The 20,633-nt window shown below is 53.4% G+C and overlaps 1 protein-coding gene across 2 annotated transcripts in view; it reads left to right on the top strand.

The window, feature by feature from the left end:
• Positions 1–20,633, top strand: part of KIRREL3 (kirre like nephrin family adhesion molecule 3) — a 455,238-nt gene that overhangs the window by 349,024 nt on the left and 85,581 nt on the right. For both annotated transcript variants that reach the window (XM_070399201.1, XM_070399200.1), the window contains exon 2: positions 11,858–11,935. In XM_070399201.1, the coding sequence (XP_070255302.1) occupies positions 11,858–11,935 (78 nt within the window). The remainder of the gene's footprint in view (positions 1–11,857; positions 11,936–20,633) is intronic.

The following is a 20,633-nucleotide window of genomic DNA, read 5'->3' as shown; positions in this document are numbered from 1 at the left end:
AGCTGATGTGGGGCCGGGGGAGATGGAGAAAGGTATCAGGATCCCCCTGTCTGTCATGAGTGGCTCTTCTCTGCTCCATCATTCACCGACTGTGTAGCTTTAGGTAAGTCACATAGGCTGTCTGAGCTTCGTCTCAAAACCAGGAAGAGCCCTACTTCTGTGACTGCGTGAGAAAATGGGTGTGAGTGCAGGAAGTGCTGGCCTGCTGGACGGTCAGCCCTCGGTAGAATCCGACCCCAGCGAGGAGGGGAGACCTGGGACCTGCCCCCTCCGTCCTCAGGGGCGTTAGGCCGGTGATCACCCCCAGAGACTTCAGGGAGACCCGGAGCAGAGACATCCACCTGCTTCTCAGCTGTCCCTGCCCAGCACCTGGGTTTGGAGGCCAATGGCAGCCTTTGCGGCTGCTGACATCCTTGCTTCCCGTTCGCTTTCTGCTGCTGTCTCGGAGGATTTCAGCTAAACCCTGCCGCCGTGTCTGGATTATGGCTTCCGGCGGCATCAGGGGAGTGCGTGTCAACACCGACTCTCATAAGACACGGAAGGCAGAACACAAACCCGGGCTCAGTGCGGCTGGCCAAGCCCCCGCGGGCTGCTGGCAAAACTCGGCCGCCTGGCCCCGGAGCGGGTAGCCTGTGAGAGGGACCCTGGTCTGAGCTGAGCAGGGGGTCACTTGAGAGCCGCCCTCCTCGATGGAATGATGAGAAGCTTGAAGCCCAGAGAGCTTCGAGGATGTGCTGCAGATCACCCAGAAGGCCCCAGGGGGACGCGGGCCAGATGAAGGAGGGGCCAGGCTTTGCCAGCAGCCCCATGGCCGCTGACTGTGTGACCTCGGCAGGTTGTTTAACCCCCAAGGTTGTTTTCCTGTCTGTAAAATGGGACTGTGAGTAGGTACCTTATGTGACTAGGGAGCCAGGAGGTGTCCGTGAATGTCAAACCCGTGTTTGGAGCTAACTACCCTCCCACGTGGGAAATCCTTAGCAGCTCTCGGTGGGAATCTCAGGGGCTACCTGCGGTCATGCTCAGAGAGCCTTCCAGTGTGGGAGACAATTCCCAGCCTCGTGAGCATCAGCGCAGCCCCTCCCCAGGGCCCGCACACCGAGCAGCATCCCCACGCGCCCCGCACACTCACACCTGCGAACGCTCACTGCTCACGGCGTATGCACCCCACAGGGGCCGCACACGCCATCCTCTCAGATGTGCACACGCTGCCGGTTTTATTAGACACCTGTGGTCACGCCACGTGGAAGTCCAGACCAAGGCCATCCTCTTTCCTTCCCCAGACACATGAGAGGAGGATTCCTCCGTGAATTCCCATTTTGCCCATCTCCTGTCTCGGGAGACACTGAGGAAGGACCGTGAATGAAGACAGGGCCCCAGACGTGCAGGGACGCCAGTGGGCAGTTTCTGGGCTGCAAGTGTCCCAGGCCCCCAACTCCCCAGGGCTGTTTCTCTTGGAGAAGAGAAGACTTTTGGGGAGTTGCATGGAATTGGGGTCGGTCTTGTTCCGTGTGGAGCAGATTCAGGACCAATGAGTCAAAGTTGCATCTGAGGCTGGACTCAGGGTGCATCTCTGCAAAAGGAGGGCAAGTGGCGATAGAAGGGGTACAGACAGGCTCTCAGACCTGAGCCCTCACCGTGGCCCCAAGACTTGGAAGAGACCTGAGGTGCCAAATGAATTGGCCCTTCTGCCAGACATAAGGGTAGACAGCCCCAGCCCTACTCACCCCGTGTAAGTGTTTATGGAGTGCCCGCTATGCCAGGCTCCGTGCGAGGCAGTAGAAATGGGAAGATCAACATAGATGGTCCCCACCTCACAGTCTACAGGGTGGAACCAAAGATAATAAACCATCGTTGCATCTGTAGGATGTCTCATGGCAAAGGTGGGTGCAAGGCGTAGGGGAGTCCAGAAGAGGGGTGCCCCGTGCATGGATGGGTACAAGGCGTTTCTGAGGGGGGGTCCGGAACAGATCAGATGAGATGTCTGAGAGGATGCAGGAATGCCTGGTAGAGGAAGCAGCGCAGTCCGGGGCACAGAGCTGGCTCAGCAGGGCACATGCTCAGAACGATGCAACAGGACGGGGCCTTGGGGTCAGGAAAGAAGCCTGGGAGGAAGGCAGGCGGGCAGGGGATCATCCCTGCCACTCAGGGGGCTGCCTGAACGGGAAGACGCAGCTCTGCACCCGCCTTGCCCCCGGTGGCACTGGGCAGGTCACTTCCCTGCTCTGCACGCCAGTCTCTTCCTCTGTCCGAGGTTGAATGGGGTGATTTCTAAGTTCCCTTCCGCTCCTGACATTCTCTGACATTTCTGATTATTGCACAAAATCCAATATGTTCACAAGACCAGAGGTGTAAGAAAATACACACAGACGTGTGGGTTAATCTAGTGCACACAGTGTAAGAACTGGCAATTCTTTAATAACCTGTGGAGTCACCCCTAGGGGGCCCGTCCTGGCTCCCAGAACCATGGGTCCTCCTCAGCAGAAGGGAAGCCCCGCCCTGTGTGAGCTCAGTGCCCCCCGTGATGCTTCCAGAGAGGAGCAGACCGGGGGGCCTTCGTGCTGTCCCTGGGGCTGGAGCTGGAATGGCATCTCGTCCCATGGAGCTGCCGACACTCGAAAAAAGTGATGTGGCCACAAGACGTGAGAACCTTCCCCGGGTCCTCAGTTCCCGGCAGTCGGCTTCCTTTCTAAACCACAGACATCAAGGAGAGGGGGGCCCTGGGATCCAACAAACCCCAACGCTAGAGGGGTCTTAGTGATCCTTCTGGTGAAAACTCGCAGTTTAGGGAACTCAGAGAGGGCAGGAATCGGCCCCTTGGAGAATAATGAAGAGCACAGTCTCTCCCTAGAAAAAGGCATGCATACTCGGTTCTGTGTGCACATTTATAAGAGTGTACGAAGCCCTGGTTGAGGTCCTCAGACAGCAGGTTACGTCGCCAGCCCTCGTTCAAACTTGCTATTTTACAAATGAGGATACCGAGGCCCAGAAAGAGTAGGTGATTTGCCCAAAGTCACCCAGATCATTAGAGCAGAGCCGAGTGGCCAGGAAATCAGGCCGTCATCGGCCCCAAGCAGGGCAGCTCCCAGCAGGGCCCAGGGTCGCTAGTATCTGACCATGAACTTGGCCCCTGGCAGATGCCATGGCTCACCTCTGGCAAGGAGCGCTCAGAAGAGGGGACAGCAGGTCCCTGCAACCAGGGGCTCTGCCATGGGAACTGGCTGGTCACAGAGCCTTCGGCCTCTGCTGTCTCTCTGTCCACAAGCTGCCCACCATCCCTGTGGCCCCTCAGGAGGAGGGCCCTGGGCGATGGCTCCCAGGCGGCACCCTCTGGGCAGCCTGCAGGCTCCGTTGGTCTCACACACAGAATGCTCTTCGGGAAAATTGCAGGAACGGTTTCCTCCCTGGGACTCTGAGAGCCGCCCACATCCTCACCTCCGCAGTGCGAGCAGGAGGTTTGGATCTGTGAGGGGTGAATCTCCATCCCTGGGCAAGCGTGCACACAAGGTTGGGGTGTATGTGTCCAGGATTGAGTAGAACTCGGGGGGTGCAGTCAGACAGGCTCAGATACAAATCCTGGCTCCGCCACTTCATGGATGAGCTGCAGTTGGGCCAGGACTGCACCTTTCCAAGCCTCCATATCCTCATCTGTCCCCCCAGGATCCCCTCTCCCTGGGACCGGTGGGAGAATTAAATGAGATCATTTATATACGACACACTGAACACCGAGGTGGCCATACATTTTAGCTGTTGATGTCGCACTGCCCAGCGGGTCCCCAGGGCTATAGATCCTCCCCTTTAGAATCTCATCCCCAGCTACCTGCTGATACCCCGGTGACAATGGGTAGAAGAACCCCCCTTCCCGTTCCATCCCAAGTATTTGCAGAACGCAGCAGGAGGCCTCCGAGAAGCGCTGGGAAGGACTAGCTGCCCAGACGAGGTTGTGGGTTTGCCCCTCTGGGGGTTTGAAAGGCAGGTCAGAGCCTGACCTTTCCGAAAAGCAGTCCTGCCAGGAGGCCCTGCCGTGAACCCCAGGAGCTGTCATGGCCACCCACCAGGGGGCTCCTCTGGCTGGACCTTGCCAGCTGCCGCTCAGTGGTCAGCAAAACAGGATGAGGCCTGGAGGGATGTGACCCTCGGTCCCATTGGTGAAAGGCTCAAAGGTTAGAGCTCAGCCGGCGGTAAACCAGCTCTGGGGAGGGGGAGCCGTGGGGGAGGCGCCCTCCCTGTCTTAGACGGGGCCTCCTCCCTGTATCTTCCACCGGAGACCCTTCTCAAATGAACAAGAGGTAGAAATCCTCCTGCAGTTCAGGCCGGGCCACCAGCCTCCTTCGCGTCGCTGTGACATCCTCTGTGGCCTGGCCAGAGCCTGAGCCAAGGTCTCTGATGGTTCTTATGGGGAAACAGGTCACAGAAACACAGAGACCCCCATCTTCCACGTACACTGAGGCCCTGTGAGCGCCGCGCACCAGAACAGAGGACTGTAAACAGCCCACACACAACCCGCCAAGCAGGTTGATCAGGTGGGGAGGCCAGGGGAGAGGTAGGGAGTAAAGACCATTTTCTCTTCAGAGGAGATCTGTCTAAGGCATCAGCTGGACTCGAATTCCTTCCCACTCTCCCACCACAATGCGCGAGGATGGGCCTCTCTCCCGTTCCTTCAGCCCAGCCATCCCGTCCTCCGCTCCGGCGGGGCTGCCGGGTTGGAGGGCCCCCAGTGCGGTCACCTCTCCGGGGCTCCCTATGGATGTGCGGGTTCCGAGCGTGCCTGTTAGCAATCAGCCCCCCGCGGGGCCAGCCTCGTGTGAGTAAACTTTCATATCCTCACTAAGTGAGGCCACTGGTACAGAATGACTCCCCCGGACCTGTTGGAGGTTGATTCCTTAATCAAAGCTTCTGGCTCTCCTCCGCGCTCTCTCCCCGAAAGGTTATCATTCAAGAGAAGAAAGGCGCTTTGATTTCTGATGCTGGGCCTGCCAGCTTGGATCTGGGGCTCCTGGGAGGTGGTCATGGGGGGTGGGGGAGGGACTTACCCTGAGCTTGTGTTCAGATCCCAGCCCTGCCATGCTCAGCTGAGCAAGGCAAGTCATAAGGCCTCTCCCCTCCCCTATGCCCATGTCCACACTCTCAGATGTTGTGAGATTCAGAGAGGTCTTGTATTTGTCGGTGCTTCTAAGGCTGCAGGGGTGTCAGCTGCTGCTACACCCGTGTTCTCTGACCATGTTCTGGCCCCTCAGCATGAGGCTCCCAGTCCAGCAGGGGCTTCCATAGCGCTTTCTGGAACCAGTGGACCCTCCTTCCATAAGGCATCTTGGTCAAGAACACGGGTAGACCCAGCCCGCGCCATGACCCTCCCCTCTCTTAGAGGCATCCCTGACCACAGCTCCCTGCTGTCCTCACCACCCCGCTCCTGTCCCGCACACCAAGTGGGAAAGACACATCTGCACGTCCTCATTTTTTGAAGGCGAAAGAAGCAATGGCTAATAATCCACATCTTCACGTGTGAAAATTAAATCCCCAGATCAACCTAATTTATAGCCTCTTCTTGGGCGTCTTCCTCCCTGAATATCTGGAGAACTACAGGGGTGGGGTGGGCGCGGGGCAGTGGGGGCTTGGCAGGCCTCCTATCCCCTCAGTCTTAGTTTTGGGGACGATGTTGATCCCCTTAGAGAAGAGAAAAGAGATGGTCTCTGTTATGCCCAGATTTCAAGATCCCCAAGAAACCAACATCAGGGAGCCAGCCAGTCCGATGCAAAAGCATAAGAATCTGTATTTCAAGCTAGCTTGAGCTCCTCGTCCACCAGACTCGCCGACACAATGGCAAGCCAAGTGGCCGAGAGAGCGAACCCCCGCGTAGAGACGGGCTTTATGAGGGGGGGGGGGGGGGTTGGAGTAAGGGGAGGAGAAAAGACTGTGCTCTGCCACCTGGGTGTGGCTAGCAGAGTAGGACGCAGCCCCTACCCTGGGGCAAGATGGAGGACCTAGCCCTCGCCCTTTCAGTCTCTTTCTGCCTGGCCTACCAGCGGGGCCTCTGTGAGAGCCGGGCACACAGCTGTTGAACATCTGGCCCCATTCAAACATTAATCACCAATTCCCAACGACCTCTCAGGAAAAGTCTAAAAGCCTTCCAGGCGAATGGCCTTCCGCAGCCCCTGCTCTTCACGGGATAAGTAGGCTGCTGACAGGCCGAGGCGGGAGCCTTCCTGGTCCTGCCGCTCAGTCACAGTCCCCACAGAGCCGTGGCCCACGGGGATTAGGTGTCCATGTGATAGAACTGTTACCCCAGAAAGTGTCCAACTGACATCATCCCACTCCCCAGGCCTGCACCTCTCAGAGAACATACTAGAAGCCCAAGGAGCTGCGTCTACAAATCCGTTTTACCGGCCCCCACGCTTACAGCTGCATGACCCTAAGCGTTATTTAATCTTTTGGAGTCTCAGTTTCCTCTCCTATTAAACAGGAGTAATAATAGTAATTACTGCATAGGATCTTATGATTGAAGAACATAATATATGCAAAGTGCTTAGCCTAGAGACTAATAAGTCACAAGTAATCAGCAAATGGCAACTTCATTGTGATGGTGAATTAAGGGAGCCTGGCCCCAGGCAGGTGAGCCCGTGGTGCTACCAGCCAATGGAGGGGAGGCCGGGCTGTTCCCAGCCCCACGTTCGAGGAGGGCAGCGTCTAGATTCCATTGTGCAGAGGGATGTGTAGACTCCGCCAAGCTTGGGGCCCACACTGATGCCCAAGTGGTCCTGAAGCAGGTCCCGTTCTGAGCCAGCGGGTGGCCATGTTGGGATGCTAAATCATTCATCAGCTGGGAGAAAGGCCCCAGGCAGGGTCTGAGGGTGGCCACCTGGGTGTGCCAGGCATGGAGTCAGGCACCACGCTTTGCCATCACAGCTGAAGGATGCTGGACAAACTCCTTACACTTCGGAAATGTCCATTTCTTTATTACTAAAGACGGGCATAATAATACCCACCTACAGAAGGTCAGTGTGCGGGTGAGACAAGGTGAGGAGAGTATAATGCCCAGTGCTGCTCAGCGTGCTGCCTTTTTCATGCCCATGACGCATAGACTTGGGCCAGTGGAGCATAGATTTAGAGAAACCAGAGGACTGGTGACCACATGGGCACCAGCTTTCCTTCGGGTACATGGGATCCAGGGACAGGGGGACCCCACAGCTGCTAGTGAAGACCTCCTAATACGCTGCCTGCCTTGCATGCTGTGGACAGGGCTATGCCAGCCAGGAAATGGCCTGGCTGAGGCAGCTGAGGGAGGCCGGGCTGGCAAAGGGCTATGCCAATGTGGCCCTTGGTATTGCCATAGGAAGCTGCCAGGTGCGTGTCATCTGAAGCAGGAGCCTGTGAGTATGGGCCGGTGGCCACAGAAACTTCGAGAGACTCTCCCAGTGATTGTCAACTCTTCCTAACACAAGATAACTCCACATCAGCTTTTCATGTAATTCATTAATTTTAAAACGTAATTTAAGATCACAGCTGTTTCACGTTTCTCTTATAAGAATTTAATTGGTATGCAATAGCACAGTTAATTAAATACAAATCAATAGTTTAAAACAACTAATTGATTCTTAATATGAACAGGGAGGAAAACTTAGTTCTGATATAATTAACTCCTATTAAATAAGCAATGAAATAGCAATTACGTCTTTACAACAATGTAAAGTTTATGGGTCCTTTAATAAACTTACAACCAGCAAGCAATGAGAGTCAAAAATTATGAAACAGGTATTATTGGGCTATTAAACATTTACCACTCGCCCTAAAGGGCCAGGGCTGTGTACCAGTGCCCGTCGGGATTGCTTAACCTGGGCTCCGCCCCTCTCAGGGTCTGTGCTATAGAGGTTCATCCAAAAACTGGTCTTCCCGTGATGCGTGGGCAGCATCATTGCCTGGGATGTGAGTACTTAGGCTGCAAACAGGACTAGGCAGAACCAGCACAGTTTAGCGGCATGCAGGTCAGAACTTGGCAAACATGAGACCAGCATCCTTGGGCGAGGCATCGCTGGACGACCACCTGGGAGCGAGGGAAGGACACCCAGGGAAGGCCAAACCCGTCGTGATCCATGGCATTGGCAGCCCCGGAATTCCAGGCCTCCCCTGAGAATGGAGCCAGAAATTAAACCTGGATCCGGGCCTGAGCACGCCAGTGCTTCGGCCTTGAATGGTCACGCTACTTCTCCGCGCCTCCGATTCTGAGACCAAAAGGAGGGAACTCATTTCTGCCTTGCCTGTCGCAGAGCTATTGTGAGTGTCTAATGAGAGAGTGACTATGACAGTGTCAGGAGAAAATAAGTCATTTCACAAAAGTTGAAGTAATACCACAGTATCGCCGTTATTACTAATAAGAACTTTAAAACCCTGAGGCTAGGAGAAAAGGCCCATCCGCACCCTCTGAAACTAAAGGAAAAGCCGTTCCATTTTCAAAGCTTTTTATTCCCCTCAGGAGGAAAGTCTCGCGTCTCCTCGACTCCTGTTCCGATGAATTACAATCTTCATTCGTTTCACCGCCCTCTCTCCCTCGCCCAATCCACTGGGCCGCATATAAGCCCCCTGATTCCATTCCAACCTGGGCAGAACACTGTTCGCTGCCCAAGATTTTCACGCTGGCCCTTTCATTAAATCAGCAGGACTGTGCCTGGGACCAGGAGCTCAGAGGTAATTTTTGGGTTTGTTTGTGTGTGTGTATGTTTTTTTAAAGGCACAGCGCAGACCTTCTGTCGCTCACAGCCTAGAAGCCAGGAGGCCCTGGGATGAAACCTTTCCTTCTCCCTTAGAAACATACTCTTTCCTGATACATATTTTCTTGCTCGGCAGTATTTCCCAAACCTTTGTCCTCCTCACACAGCGCCCTCCACACCCCCGTCTGCAGGTGGCCCTGCACTTCTTCGCTGTGACTTTTATTTTAAGGCGGGACAACTTGCTTCACGTGAATCATTTGCCACCTTCGGTGTCTGATGATTTGCTCCTGATAAGTGCTCAGCCGAAGTCCACAGCCCCCCACGTCCACATGGAGAAGACTCCAACATCTTGCCGCTCTAAAAGGGGCATCTGTGCCCGGCCAGCATGGCTCAGTGGTTGAGCATCAACCTATGAACCAGGAGGTCACAGTAGTTCACTTCCCAGTCAGGGGACTTGCCCCAGTTGTGGGCTCGATCCCCAGTAGGGAGTGTGCAGGAGGCAGCCGATCAATGATTCTCTCTCATCACTGATGTTGCTATCTCTCTCTCTCTCCCTCTCCCTTCCTCTCTGAAATCAATACAAATAATAAGTAAATAAATAAATAAAATGGGCACCTGTGATCTGGCTCCACCCTCGGTCCCAGTGCGGTGTGACAGGGAAGGTGGCAGGCTGGAGGCTGGCCTAGCTCACAACGTGCAGGTCCCCGTGCTTCCTGTCACATCTGGGCATCTCTCCCTTCGTAGCCTGGTGAGTCGGGCCTGGCGGAGTTTCCCTGAGTCAAAGCAGGTAGTTCCTGCTTCCCGGGTTCTCACCCGGGTTCCCGATTCGCCTCCCCTGCCCCATTCCAGCCCTGCTGGAGCCTCCTCCCTTGGACCCAGTGACCTCTAGTGTTCCTCTGGCAAGCCTCCCGGAAGCAATCCCAAATGGATGGCTAGCTACTTCCCACTTCCCTAAGCCTCCAACCTGCTTGCTTTTGCAAAGACTCAGTGGCTGCTCCCCACTTCTCAATAAAGACGAGGCCAGAGAGCCCGCTCCCTTAACAAATTCCTGCAGTGTGCTTATCAGCGCCTTGTAATGCAGCTGCCTCCATAATTAAGACTAACCCACACGTGTCAAATTAAATGAGCCAGATACATTGAGAAATTGCCTCGCCCTCCATTTCTTTTCTTCATCAAGTTGTGGTGGTGGTGGTGGTGGTGGTGGTGATGTGTGTGTGTGTGTGTGTGTGTTTTACTTTTTTTCCTGGTCATTTGCAAAACTCAAACTTGGTCAGTGAGGCTCTTACTTCAAACAACTGGACATGCAACCACTCTGGGGGCAGCCTATTATGTTGACATCAGATGGATTGAGCTGGGGTGGCAGCGACAGCCTACAGCAAGCATGTCAAACTCGTTTATTTGGCCCATGTTAGCCTCTGAGTTTGACATACTTGGCCCACAGGGATCATCTGGATTCCACAGGTTGCCCCACACTCTAAATTTTTAGGAAAATTACACCCGCTCCATTTCCCTGGGAACTTAGGGGACTTTCCAGGAAGACCTCCAAGAAATGGACCTAAATCCATCCAGCACCTCTGCCCCCAGGCCTTAATGCTCCCGCCCCCAGTCACCTCCCCGGCTCAGTGCAGGAACTCAGACTCCCTCTCTCATTAGTAGCCGCTGCTTATGTGCTGGAGGTGGACATAAGAAGTCACTGGCAATGAGATTAAGAATTGTAGCAATTGTACGGCTCCGATGGTGAACAATCGCATTGCACTTGTAATGGACGGGCCAGCGCGGCCTGTCGTCAGCGTGCTGTGGTTTCAATACCTTCTCGGGCAAGAGGCTATTTATTGTTCAGGGGGGCTCAGCGCCTCCTCACAGCTTGTACTTCCGCCCGGCCCCCTCCTGGCGTGCTGCATTCCTGCCTCTTGAAGGCGGTTGTTAGGAAGGATCCACAAATACTGTAAGTAAACATCAAAGAGGCTTTGATCCTCCTGCCCGCGATATAGCAGGAGCCCCCGAAGAAAGAGCCAGGGCCTTGGATGAGGGAACTTAACACCGTCAATTTGGGCGCCTGAGATGTGAGGCTGTTTGAAGTGAGGGCAGATTGGCCTCGCCTTCCAAGGAGGGACCGTGGAAGGAAAGGAAAAGAGGCGAGTGCCTTTGGATAAGGCACGCTCGGGTCTGCTTCTCTGGCTCTTTCCTGATAGTCAATAAACCCCTTTAAAGAATCAGGAGATCAAAGCCGGGGACCTCCCTGGGCCATGGCATTCAGCCACCGCCTGCCACGCTTTGTTTTTCCCCGAGGGCAAGAACCGCCAAGCTTGACTCCTCTGTCTCTCCTGGGCCCTGGGCTCCCTTTCATCCTGCTGCTCTGCTGGGGGAGGGGGTGCTGGGCCCCAGAGGTGGTTGGAGACATAGGGGAGAGGAGGAGCCCAGCCTGCCTCGGCTCCAGCTGCCTGCAAACACCCAGTGTTTGGGGAGAAGTTGCTGCACACGCCGCTCCGTGGGAGGTCCTCCTCTGAGAAACAGAGGGAGCGCCTGGGTACCCGGAGAGGCTGGCAAGGCCCCGGAGAAGGTGCAGTCACACTCCGCCTTCCAGAAATCATGCCCCTTATTCATTCCCCCCGGTTCGTGGCGGCTGTCACATTTGTAGGACTTCTGAACAAAGAGGTAGGGGTGGCGAGTCTAAAAGAATCATGGGGCCCTAGCCGGTTTGGCTCAGTGGATAGAGTGTCAGCCTGTGGCGTGAAGGGTCCTGGGTTTGATTCTGGTCAAGGGCATGTGCCTGGGTTGCCGGCTCGATCCCCAGTAGGGGGCATGCAGGAGGCAGCCGATCAATGATTCTCTCTCATCATTGATGTTTCTATCTCTCTCTCCCTCTCCCTTCCTCTCTAAAATCAATAAAATATATTTTAAATAAATAAATAAATTATATATATATATATATATATATATAATAAACAATAAAATGAATAATGATATGTACCTCATAGGGTTGTGAAAATCAAATAAGGAATTTATGGTTTACAATTATGCCTGGACCAGAGTGTGTGCAATGTAAAGGCTTGTGAAATAACTAAGTATATAAGAGCAACTAGTGCCACATCCCCTGCAAAAGGGGTTCTCTGATCCCTGACCTGCTCCCGACTCACCCACCTCTGTTTCTCTTCCAGAGCTGGGCCTCCAGAAGAGAGGATGCTGTCTCGTGCTGGGCTACATGGCCAAGGACAAGTTTCGGAGAATGAATGAAGGTCAGTGAGAACCCGCCTACCCTCTCAGGAGTAATGTGGGGGGCGGAAACTATGCCCTACAGCTACAGGACCAAGAAAAGGAATCTGGGGCATCGAGAAAGGACAGTGGGCAGATCAGTTCAATTTCCACGAAGCTATTCATATAGTAACGTGGAGAGGAGCCGCTCATGCCTGAAACACAGTATGCTGACGCTACAGCACTTTTCCTTATGGGCTATCTTTCCTCCTCCCTTTGTGTCCCCTCCTTCTCCTCCTCCGGCTTCCCTGCCTTTTATTTCCCACCCACCCACCTGTTGCAATTAAATCTGCTTCTATCATCTTTTCTACTCCAGACCTCTTGACCTTTCTCCTCAGTCACTTACGTTTGTTAAATGCCGATTGAATGAATAGCACCTGACGGGGCACTTGGGATGATACCAAAAGAAAATAAGGCCGAGTGTTTACACTTGCAAACCTGCCCTCTTGTCCAGCTCCATCCCCCCTACGCCTCCCACTTACTCATCCGCCTTCCTCTTGCTCCCAGTCTTTCCTCCGAGGCTGGACCGGGCCACAGGAAGCTTGGGAAAGGCATTGACATGGACGTGGAGGCTGGGGTGTGGAAGGCGTGCTGTCGCTCGTGGGCTTGCTGTCATAAAGAGCCAGTCCCCTCCTCCCCGGCCATCTGTCTCTGCGAGCTAATCACCCTTCCCATCAGATGCCACAGACTGTTTGTCCGGATTCAAAAGTAGATCAACAATGGCTGGGGATGCCATTTATTCATTAAAGTCAGACACATGAAGCCCTGGCCTGCGGCCAGCCCAGCTTGCTGTGAGCTGGGCCCCTCCTCTCCTGACACCCTGGGCTCCCTTCCAGGCATGGGGGAGGCGACTCACCTGTTCCGTTTCTGTTCCCAGAGCTGGGCCATCCATAGCACAGTTCCGGGGCACTCCTCAATGCTCTTCAGCGGGCTCTCTTCCCCACCCACAGTTCATGGCACCCACACCCCCTTACGCTCCCCAAACTTAAGGCCTCGCCAGCTATAGGTTCATCACCAGCACCCATCGTGGTGACAGTGTGACAGGAGGCAGGCCAGCACAATAAGCACAAGGGGTATCGCCTCCCCATTTTGCTACCTGTCTGTAAGAGGGCAGCAGCACCAAGAGGCCACCTCCCATTTGTGGGAGCCCCAAGGCTGAGCCCCCGGGGCTGGGATTGTCTGCGGTTCTAGTCCATCGGTTCTCAACCTGTGGGTCGCGACCCCTTTGGGGGGTCGAACGACCCTTTCACAGGGGTTGCCTAAGACCATCGGAAAACACACATATAATTACATATTGTTTTTGTGATTCATCCCTATGCTTGAATTATGTTCAATTTGTAACAATGAAAATACATCTTGCATATCAGATATTTACATGACGATTCATAACAGTAGCAAAATTACAGTTATGAAGTAACAACAAAAATAATGTTATGGTTGGGGTCACCACAACATGAGGAACTGTATTAAAGGGTCGCGGCATTAGGAAGGTTGAGAACCACTGCTCTAGTCAGTCTCCCTTCCTGGCTTTCTCTTGCTCAGCCTACCCACTCCCCTCCCAACACAACCTTCATGAGAGCGCTAGCTAGGTGGTAGCTTCTCTTCCACAGGGACTGAAGGGGGTGCCTCTGTCCGTGGTGCTGAATAGACAGACACAGGCTCTTGCTGGCGATGCCCATGGGAGAAGCTGAATCGACAGAGACAGGGGAAGCCAAAAAGGCCCGAGCTGGGCTGGATTTGAAACCTCAAGCTCTGGGCGTCTGACCAAGGAAAAGGATAGTGACTCTCGATCCTGGGGCCTTCAAAGAATCTTATCACGTGACTCATAAGCAGGATTTGACTCCCTGCACCTTGCATGGGCTGCTATCACAAAGCACAACAGACTGGGTGGCTTAAACAACAGAAGATTATTTTCTCACAATTCTGGAGACAGAGAGTCCAAGATCAGGGTGCCAGCATGTCAGGTTCTTGTGAGAGCTCTTTTCTTGGCCCACAGACGGCCCACCTTTCCACTGTGTCCGAGAGAGAGAGAGAGAGAGAGAGAGAGAGAGAGAGAGAGAGAGAAAGCCCTCAGGTGGCTCATCTTATGAAGATAGCAATCCCATCGGATCAAGGCCTCCCCATATGACCTCATTTAACCTGAATCACTTCTGTAAAGGCCTCCTCTCCAAGTACAGTCCCATTGGGGCTGGGACTTCAGCACATAAATTGAGAGAAAGGGGGACCCAATCCATGGCAAGGAGTCTGGATGCCTTTGTCATAGCAGAAAGGAACAGTGGGAATACTCTGGCCCAGGAATTTGGAAAATGGTCAGAAAAAAAGGAATTCAGCATTCAGTAGAGAGGCACTTTTTAGATGTTGCTAAGGTAAAGAAGGAAGGGAGGGAGTCAGGGAGGACTGGACGAGGGCCCAGGGATAAGACCAGGACCGGTGACGTCTGAGGACAGTTAGTCTTACTTTGTGCAACAACTAAGCGAAAACAGCATATTTAAAGTTCTTTCTTTTTAAAATGGGAAGATGCCAAAACAATATCTATTCTCTCTGAGCCCCATCCCCCCCCCCCCCCCCGGCCGCCTCTAAACACATACAATCTGCACAAATGTGTTATTACTTTCAACTGATTACGGTTGGCTTGGTTAACAATGATAGACCCCAGGCGCCTTACTCCAACCTACACCCTCCCCTGGAGATGACTAATTGAGAATCACGCAAGATACTCAGAATGAGGGAGGCAGCAAGGCATCACTAATAGCTTGGGCAGCCAACACCTCACCCCTCTCTCTCTCTCTCTCTCTCTCTCTCTCTCTCTCTGTTTCTCCATGTTGCTCTCACCCCTCCCAAATGCCCCAACACACACACACACACACACACACACACATCCATGCACATACTCACACACGACCACAGACACAGTAGCTGCTGCTATTTCTGGATGAAGAAGGAGGTGGGTGGGGGGGGCTAACCCGCTAAACCATCACGTGTGAATGGTTACAAATCTCAACTAACCAGGAGACAGGATAGGAGGGGGTGAGACCGTGGGGCAGAAGAGGAGATGCATGAGGTGGGTCACCCTCCGTTTTGGACGGTGGAGAAGCAGGAGGGACCTGGAGGGGTGGGCAAGGCTCCCTTGCTCCCATTCTGGACAGTCTTGCCACATTATACATTTTTTTCTCTTTCTAAAACTCACGTGCCCGAACTCCAACACGTCTGCAGATAAGAAAAGGCATCGGCAAGCACGGGGAGCTGTTTTATGGTTTATAATTATCTTGTACCAATACTGAAAATAATTATAACTTCCACATATTAATAATTGAACTGGAATAGCAGCCATGACATAGCTCAAAAAATAGAAATCGCTGTCCAAGCTGCACCATACACCTTGGTATAAATGGAACCATTGGTAAAAACAGTAAAAAATATTTTTTCTCCCGGACGCTGGAATCAGTGAGATATTAGAACAATTAGCTGCTGCTTCCATTAAAGATAAGGTGGTGATCATTATATTTCTAATTTAGAAGAGACATAAAAGCCTTACTTGTACTGTATTAAAGTGTATTTTTTCTGTTTAACAGTATTTCGTAGGGTGTCTGTCACCTGGGGAGAAGTGGTCTCCTATTTTATGTCTCCTTGTTAATCTGGTATCTTTTCCTTTTCTTCTCCCTCTACTCCTCCCCACTCCTCCTCGCTACTTCCCACCCCCCCCCCCAAAAAAATAACAGCTTGAGAAAAATAATGAATGAACAGGAGCTTTATAGATTTGGGATTTATCATAAGCTAGAGTAATCGCAATTGGTGCGATTAAACTACACAAAGCAATAAAGAGAAAACATGATTCAAAGATCATTTGAGGAGGCATGTGACAGTCGATGAGAGTTGCTTTATTGGGGGGTGCTTAAAAGCCTGCTTGGATAGAATGTGCAACATCTGCAGGAATGGAGGTGGTCAGCACTATGTGGTTTGTGTGCGCGCGTGTGTGTTCTTTCCTGTTTGGACTCAACACATCTGTGGCATCAAATGGAGATTTGAACAAAAATTAATGGAGGGTAGACAAGGCAGGAAGAAATAAAACCAGGCCAGGCATAAGAATTCAGGTTTGTTTGACCTCATAGTCTTCATGTGATTAAGTACATGGTGCTTTAAATGGGAACTGCTGGAAGGAGATCATTTATTTATTCATAAAACAGTCATTGAATACCTACGAGCAAAATAATATCAATTTTAGATCTAGCCAGTTTGGCTCTGGATGGAGTGTCGGCCTTCAGACTGAAGGGTCGCAGGTTCTATTCCAGTCAAGGGCACATGCCCAGGTTGCAGGCTCGATCCCCAGTAGGGGGCGTGCAGGAGGCAGCTGATCAATGATTCTCTTTCATCGTTGATATTTCTATCTCTCTCTCCCTCTCCCTTCCTCTCTGAAATCAATAAAAATACATTTTTTTAAAATAATATCAATTTTATAGTAAGTTCCAGGCGTGGTTCTAAGCATTGGAGCTTTTAAAGTTAAGTAGGACATGGCCCCTGCCTTCCATGAGCTCAGGATAAAGACACACAGGGCCTTCTCCGCGTTACCGCCCCCTCCACAGAGAGACCCTAAATTGGATCCTCATCTTCCCCCACCATTGGGCTCCATTGGGGCAACCAGCCTATTTGCTTTGTGGCGCTTACCCTAAACAAATGCACTAGACCAGTGGTCGGCAAATTCATTAGTCAACAGAGCCAAATATCAACAGTACTTCTTCAAAATAGACTCGCCCAAGCCGAAAACCGACTTCTGCACATGGGCCACGAAGTTTCAATCGCACTGTACGTGCGCGCCCGCACATGGTATTTTGTGGAAGAGCCACACTCAAGGGGCCAAAGAGCCGCATGTGGCTCACGAGCCGCAGTTTACCGGCCACGGCACTAGACCCTCTGCCACACCTAAAGAGACAGATAGGCAAGGATTCCCCTCCCTCTTTCCCTCCCTCCCTCCCCTGGCCCAGTGTCTCCCACCAGGAAGTAGTCAGTCAAGTTTAATTTAAGTCATTAATTAGTGCCATGACGGGCAAAGTCACCCGCAGGCGCAAAGTGGGTCCACACGTCTTCCTATCGGCCTCTCCTCCAAGTCCAGTTCTAAGGCTCCTACTGGGAGGCCAGGGCCTAGGCAGGTCAGCAGAGCAGGGGGCTGGGAGGGGTGGCCCCCAGAAGGGCTCCCCCTTCTTTCCACACTGGCTTTGCTTCTTCACCCCAGGTACTGCTGGACTGGTTCCCAGAGCATCTCTAGGTGTGTGTCCCCCAGATCTGCAAGGGGAGCCGTTCCCATGATTCCCTCATCCCACACCCCCATCAGGCACACACACCACCTCCACCACCACCATCCCTTCGTCTCCTGGCAAATCCCATCACCCACTTCTCCTGGAGGTCCCATAACCACTCACCTTCTCCACGCACATGCCTGCCCAGGGCTGATCCTAGTCATGGGCAGGTAGAACGCTCTCACACTGAATCGGATGCGGGGCTCTGCCTGCCTCTCCAAAGCCTCAGTGTTCCTCCCTGAGAGCATAACCAACCCCAGCACCTACAGCCCAGCCCAGCGACTCAGGGAGGCCCAGGAGCATGAGCGCCGGCCCCCAGTCAACAAGAAATTACTGGGAGACCCAGGACCACAACCCAGGCCTCCTCACGTCCAGTCCGGCGCCCCTGGGATTCTGATAGAGCAGGCTGACCGTGAACAGAGAGGCAGCCCCGAACACGCAGCTGGTTTGGTGTTTCTGGGTCGCTGAAAATACAAAGAACGTGGGAGGGGTCCGGGGAAGAGGGGAGGAACACAGGTGAGTTTCCAGTTGATGTGGGAGAAAGTCAGGAAAGGCCTGGAGCTGGGGGACATAGGCCACGGAAGCCCATTTCCAAGGAACCAGCAATGCCATCAGGCCCTAGAGCTCCTGGGAGGAGCAATGAGGACCAGGAGGTGTAAAGGGAGAGGGAGGAGGCAGCCAAGCCCTGGCCCTTTTCACAAGCTGCGCCTGCACCCAGCTTGCCCTCTCCCACAGCGCCCCCCTCTGGAGGGCGGCGGAATCACAGATTCCGGACCTTAAGAATCACAGCGCTTGGCAGGGGCACCTCCCAACTCAGGGAAGGCAGACATGCCTCCCAGCGCCCTCGCTTTCGTCTTCCCAGGAAGAAACAAGTGCAGTGACTTGCGAAGGCAGCTTCTGTCCCCGGAGACGCCGCCTCTCTGAGAGAAGGCGGCCTCCACAGATGGCAGCCCCCATACAGGCTCTGGGTAGTACCCCCCTCCTAGTCCAGGCTTAGGGAACACACCTCCACCTCCACCCCTCAGCCAGGTGGGGACTCAGCCCTGGAGGATGGAATCAGGCGGCAGCAGCCCTGACTGCTTGGAGTCTAACCCATCTTTCTGCACCCCGATTCCCTAGTCTGTGAAAATGAGTCTAAAACGTCCACTGCTTCTTGCCTGTGCCCTGACAGAGGTGATAAGGGAGGTGCCCGGTCGGCTCGAGCAGTGGAAGGAGCACCCAGAGGGGGGTACCAGCTGCATGTCCTCTGCAAGTCCCCCCACACCCAGATTTCTACCTTCTTGTGCTCGAACCTGAGTCATGGGCTACGATCACCTACAAGTCTTTAAAATGTGATGATTCAAAATCTATCCTAGCTCTCAACAGCCTGCTCCCACCCTGTTCTCACCACCGATCCCATAAATGCAAATGCTTTGGTCACCAAAGGAGCCAGTACTAGGACACGGACTGAACGGCTTTGCTTGGCAGCCTCAGAAGGCATTTTGTTGATTTTTCCTGTCTGTTCTCTGAGTGTGAATTCAGGCCAGCTTGGCCACTTGCTGGGTGGCGAGGGGGTGGGAGGGGGGGGAGAAGAGAGGGGAGGACAGGGGATGGAGGGTGAAGAGCAGGCCTACGAGGGTGGCCTGGACCTCGGCCCAGAGCCCTGGCCCAGCGAGACAGGGTCTGATGGCCCGTGAGCCCCTCCCGTCTCGCTGTGCAGCCACCGCCGTCTGGCTTATGCTAAGGGCCCCGTCATCTTCTCAAGACCATTCCTCCCCTGCCTGCTCCAGCCCCCAGGATGTTGGCTAATATTGTCATTTTGTTAGTTGGGGCTCTTGGGTACGTTTTTTTCTTATTTCATTTTTCTTTACTGATGTGTTTTCTTCCACTGGGGCTGCAACGCGGGTTATTTGTATATCATCCCTGTTTATTATTGATGGCGAGACTCGGATTTCCAGGGCACCTCATGATTGTTATTTAATTCGCTCGGCGTCTTAGAGCAGGGGCACTGCCATTTCACTCGCTGCCGCAATCTGATGGGGGATTCCAGAACTTTCCCCAGACCCATTGCCCCGGCCACGATTCCTACTGGAAGCCCTGCTTATCCAAGACGATCTGGGGGGCTCCTAGGCCGCAGACCCTGCCGAGCTCCTTATTAAACACCCATTTCTCTCACGCCACATTCAACCCTCGCCAAGACCTAGGAATATGACCTCCCAAATACCTCTTGAATCCGTCCGCCCTTGTCCATCTCAGGGCCGATGGCTCATGTCCCCGTCACTCCTTCCCTCACCTGGACTACAGAAGGCCCTCCTGATTGGTCCTCGTGTCCGTCAGGCCCGACCCCTTCCCTCCCAGTTCACTTTCCGCACGTGGGCCAGAGTGATATTTCAAAACGCAAATCTGATGTCACTTTGCTCTTAAAAATATGTCAATGGCTTCCTATTGCTTTTAGGAGAAATCCTTGGCATGTTTCATAAGACTCTACAGCAGCGGTTCTCAACCTGTGGGTCGCGACCCCTTTGGTGTCGAACGACCCTTTCACAGGGGTCGCCTAAGACCATCGGAAAACACATACATAATCACATATTGTTTTTGTGATGAATCACTATGCTTTAATTATGTTCAATTTGTAACAATGAAATTGGGGGTCACCACAACATGAGGAACTGTATTAAAGGGTGGCGGCATTAGGAAGGTTGAGAACCACTGCTCTACAGGATCTGGATCCCACCCACCTCTTTGGCCTCCTCTTGCCCCCTGAACACTGTGTTCTGGTGACATCAGCCACTGTTCAGTTCCTCCAACAGGGATGCTCCATCCGCCTCCGCATCTTTGCCTGCCCTGGTCCCTCTTGGATGCTGGTCATACCCAACACTCCCCACCCCAACCCTGCACATGGTCACCTGCTCATCCTTCAGCTCTTGGCATAGGGATCCCTTCTCCAGTGCAGTCTGCTCAGGCCCCACCCGTCTATGCTCTCCTGGAGCCATACTCCTTCCCTTCAGAATTCTTAGCTCATATGTACATGCATGCTCACATTGCTGTTACTTAAGGACTCCCTGTCTCCCCTACCAGTCCCTAAGCTCCGCTTGGTCTCCATTATATCCCAGGAGCCCAGCATATTTGCACGGCGTAGACATTGCAGGAAGAGCAAGGACAGCGACCTGCTCTGGCCCTGGCCGGTGGCTCCTCAGATGCTGGGACTGGGTGGCTTGAGAATCATGGGCTCCTAGCAGAATCACTGGGAATCACCTGGAAAAGAGGAAACTGAGACTCGGGAAAGTAAAGCGACTTACCCAGGGCGACACAGCTGGCTAGCGACGGAGCCAGGGCTCAAACCCAGGCTTCCAGTCCTCTTGCCACTCCACTCTGCTAAGTCCTTGAGTGGCAGGTAGGATCAGCAGGCAGA

This window comes from Myotis yumanensis, unplaced genomic scaffold, assembly GCF_028538775.1.
Source record: "Myotis yumanensis isolate MYYU_CA2020_CCGP unplaced genomic scaffold, mMyoYum1.0.hap1 SCAF_19, whole genome shotgun sequence".
In the NCBI taxonomy this organism is placed as follows: Eukaryota; Metazoa; Chordata; class Mammalia; order Chiroptera; family Vespertilionidae; genus Myotis; species Myotis yumanensis.
Note: the sequence above shows the minus strand (reverse complement) of the source record. Positions and strands in the feature narration are given on the sequence as shown.